This window comes from Jatropha curcas, chromosome 6, assembly GCF_041381405.1.
Source record: "Jatropha curcas cultivar XTBG-Jc1 chromosome 6, XTBG_Jcur_1.0, whole genome shotgun sequence".
NCBI classification, from domain to species: Eukaryota; Viridiplantae; Streptophyta; class Magnoliopsida; order Malpighiales; family Euphorbiaceae; genus Jatropha; species Jatropha curcas.
In genome coordinates, this window is record NC_143156.1 from 8,351,031 (window position 1) to 8,354,659 (window position 3,629).

The 3,629-nt window shown below is 33.6% G+C and overlaps 1 protein-coding gene across 1 annotated transcript; it reads right to left on the reverse strand.

Annotated features, from left to right (window-relative positions):
* LOC105628277 (alpha/beta-Hydrolases superfamily protein) lies at window positions 1–2,711 on the reverse strand. Its single transcript, XM_012209706.4, has 2 exons — window positions 1,266–2,711; window positions 1–363 (listed from the first exon to the last, which is right to left on the reverse strand). Exon 1 carries the CDS (start codon window positions 2,548–2,550, stop codon window positions 1,300–1,302), a length of 1,251 nt encoding a protein of 416 aa, XP_012065096.1. The 5' UTR covers window positions 2,551–2,711; the 3' UTR covers window positions 1–363; window positions 1,266–1,299.
* Window positions 2,712–3,629: the final 918 nt, after the last annotated feature.

Below are 3,629 nucleotides of genomic sequence, written 5' to 3' on the forward strand. Positions count from 1 at the left end.
TAAAATTCTAAACAAACCTTACAAAGATCAGATTGTATACAAATCCCAATCATCCCATGTTTTTGGCAGTTTTCGACTCTTTGTGCCGTATTAGGCAATTGCAAATTTGCATTTCTCCATTTCCAAGCACACAAAATAACTAGACCCAAATAAATTATAATTATCTCATTTTTTCACTGGAGAACTAAAGTTTGGCTTTTGTACTTAGCAGTCGTGTTGATCTTTATCATTACCGCCACCACTACCAAGCTTTTGCGCTACACATGGCGACTATGAAGAATCTTCTGGTTCTCTTTTTCACTTTCCTCCTCCTCGCTTCCCCTCCTCTTCAAGGTTTTGTCCGTCTCCCTTCTAGATCTAGATCTGTGAACAAACCTTTCTTAAATCTTATAAACAATAAAATTTAGGATGACATGAGGTCACTTTTAAAGTAGAAAGAGCCACAATACTATTTTTGTGTAAGTTCAAAAGGCAAACGATGTATTCGGCATAAGTATTATAGACAGAAAGAACTTATCTAGACCGGATCTATGACCCACTCATAAATCAAATAAATGAAATGAAAGATTTTCTAAACAAGAGTCATAGACTCTCGATTCCATAAAAATTCTTAAATTCATTCATTTAGTTCAGAGGCATATATATGATCTAGTCAAGTTTTTTCCTAATATAAATAATGTTATAATTATCAGCAATAGGTGATAATTGGTAACCGTTAGAAATACCGACTAATATATTAATTTGTCTACTAATAAGATTTTTCAATAAAAATATACGACAATATTACTATGTTAGTATGGAGTAAGGAATTAAATAAATAATGAAATAGAAAGGGGAATAGGAATTTAAATTACAAGATAATAGAAGGAAAATTGGTGAAAATGCCAAAATAATAATAATAATAATAAAATTATTAAAATAGACAGAGAGAAAAATACAATATAAAAACATATAAATTATTTTATAAAAAGTAATATGGATTTAGAGAAGATGATAAGAATCCCTATTACAAAACTCATTATCTATTTCGCAGCACAATGAATGGCCACTGAACGAGGAAATGGAGAATAGAAATCTAATTCTATTTTTATTCAACCTACTAAACATGCCCTATGTGCACTATGATATTACTAAAATTAAATAAAATACCTTTTTTTACTATGCAGGTCACACATTATCACATATCGTCTCTTTCAAAGGAAAGTAAAACAAGGAAATTATTAAAAAAGAAAAAAGTAAAAGAGGAAATTATTTAAAATACCAACCAGGCAACACCAACAAGTCTGTCTCTTCCAACGGTCAATATTCAGGCACAGGCTTGTCTTCCTCATCCGGCGGAACCAACGCCCATTCTCCATCTTCTCCTCTAACCATCCCTTTGTTTTTCTCTATCCACCATGACCCAGGAACCATACACTCATCTTTCAAGAACTCACATGACTTATTAACCAAAGCCAAGCTTCTCTTAACTTGCAGCTTAAACGCCTTATCCTCACCATTCCACCCTGCTACTATATGCAACATGGCCTGCAAATTATGCCAATCACTCGGGTTTTTCGAATCCTTCAAGCTCGGAGACTTCCTCGTATCTATTTCAAGCTCAGTTCCAGTATACTGATACCCCATCAATCTTCCTGGATAATGTGGAATAACATCAATCTTATTTCTTATATGCAAAACCTTAAGATTTCCATATTTTTTGAATCTCTCATTAAAAGCTTTATTTCCCACTTGTGGCGACCCGAAGACGAAAGCAGCTACTGGAATATCAGTAATGCCATTTTCTACAATATCAAAAGCTGCCAAAATTGATAAACTGGCACCAAGACTATGTCCTGTAAATATTATGCTCAAATCTTCATCTTTATATTTTTCTCTTAATTCAGTAATCTTCGTCAAAAGTTGATCCCTTGCACTTATTTTGGTAAAAGGCGATCTCGAGTCATCAGAAGTGTAAATCGTAATCCAACCCAACATTACTTTTGGGAACTTTTCATGATCCCCTTCACTATCGCTATCACTGCTACTGTTATTATTCTCTTTAAACTCATTGCTACTACCCTTCAACAATGGTTTAGCCGATGTGAGCTTTGCTCCTAATATATCAACCCACTCATAGTTTCTAGTAGTTCCACGAAACGCGATGTAGATTTCACGCCGGCCGATGACTTTTGTATATTCATCGGAGGTGACAGCTATGTAGCCGATCCAGTTAGATTCTCGGTCCCAAGATTCGCGGGACTGAGAATGAAGCAGGAAGGCTTCAGGCAGGCTAACCCGAGCTGTGCCATAAAGGAAAGAAGAGACTGTATAATTTTCAGCGTCTTCAAGCATTACTTTGTGGAAAAAGCTGTTCTTGCCGTAACGGCTGGTGCCGCAGTACGGGGAGTTTTGGTCATTGTTGAAAGCGTCATATGTGGCTTGGCAAAAGTCGCCGCACCGGAGAATGAGTTTACGGAGGTCTAGGTCGAGTGGTTCGAGCAGGTTTTTCCAGTCGTTGGAGCCGAGAATTTCACACATCGGCGTTTGTTGTTGTTGTGTCGTTTCCATGGAAATCGTGATTAGATAGGAGATGAGGAAAGTGCGTTGGACTTGGAGGTTTTTGATTGGGTTTAGGTAAGGAAAAGAAAGTTTGATGTGATTGCCTCCTTGGTGTTGATATATGTGCCTACAATTCAGTCATTGGTTGACCCAGTTTCATTTGTATAGACTGGATACATAGCCTGAATTAAAGTAATAAAATAAATTTTTTTATTAAAATAAAAATATTTCTGACCATATAAAAATAAATAGAAATAATTTTTTTATATAATTAATTTCTCAGAATGTAAGAATTTTTTGACCATCCCAGTCAAAATATTGTTGGTAAAATCGTAATATTTTTCTTTAGTTAAAAAAAAAAAAAAGAAATAATTTTTGTTGTAAGTTGTGACAGACTATTCTTTAAAGTAAAACAAGTGGTGAGATAGCATGTTGACTTTAGGCTTAGCTGATCTTTTTATTTTTTTTATTTTTTCCAACTGTTCAGGCGGCCATGAGCTATGCCCGCCATCATCTGAAGGAATAACACTCAGGTGTATCACTAATTTAATGAAAATACGGAGGATAATTACCAATAATTTACTTTAGAAAAGGATAAAAGAGTCTTAAATGATAAAAAGTTTTTAATCTAATATTGATTGTTAGTTTCTTAATCTCCCTACATCAATGATAGGCATATTTACTTACTACATATTTTTATGGAAAAACTTTTAAACTACGAATCTGTTCGGTAAAATTAATTGTTTTAATAACTATTAGCTGTTTGAGTAATATGTGACTGTTAACTAATTTAGCAGCTTTTGATAAAATACTAAAAATTTAAACGAAAAATGCTACTTTAATCTCTACAAAGTAATTCAAACGCTATATTAATGAACTGAATACAACCTATATTAGGTGTACGGAACAAATATTTTATTATTATCATAGGTGATGGGAAAATTAGGAAAATAAAAGAAAATGATTCGGGATGGAGATTTATAAGGAGGGTCAAAATTCAACAAGAATGACATATTATTATTAATTTCTATTTTGAGAAAATCGAATGTACAAATCATACTAGGATTATTTTTTTCTTTTGAGTATAG

Bases quoted from the DNA above. Each gene is read 5' to 3' on its own strand.
- LOC105628277 (XM_012209706.4), bottom strand. From the start codon at position 2,550: ATGGAAACGACACAACAACAACAAACGCCGATGTGTGAAATTCTCGGC.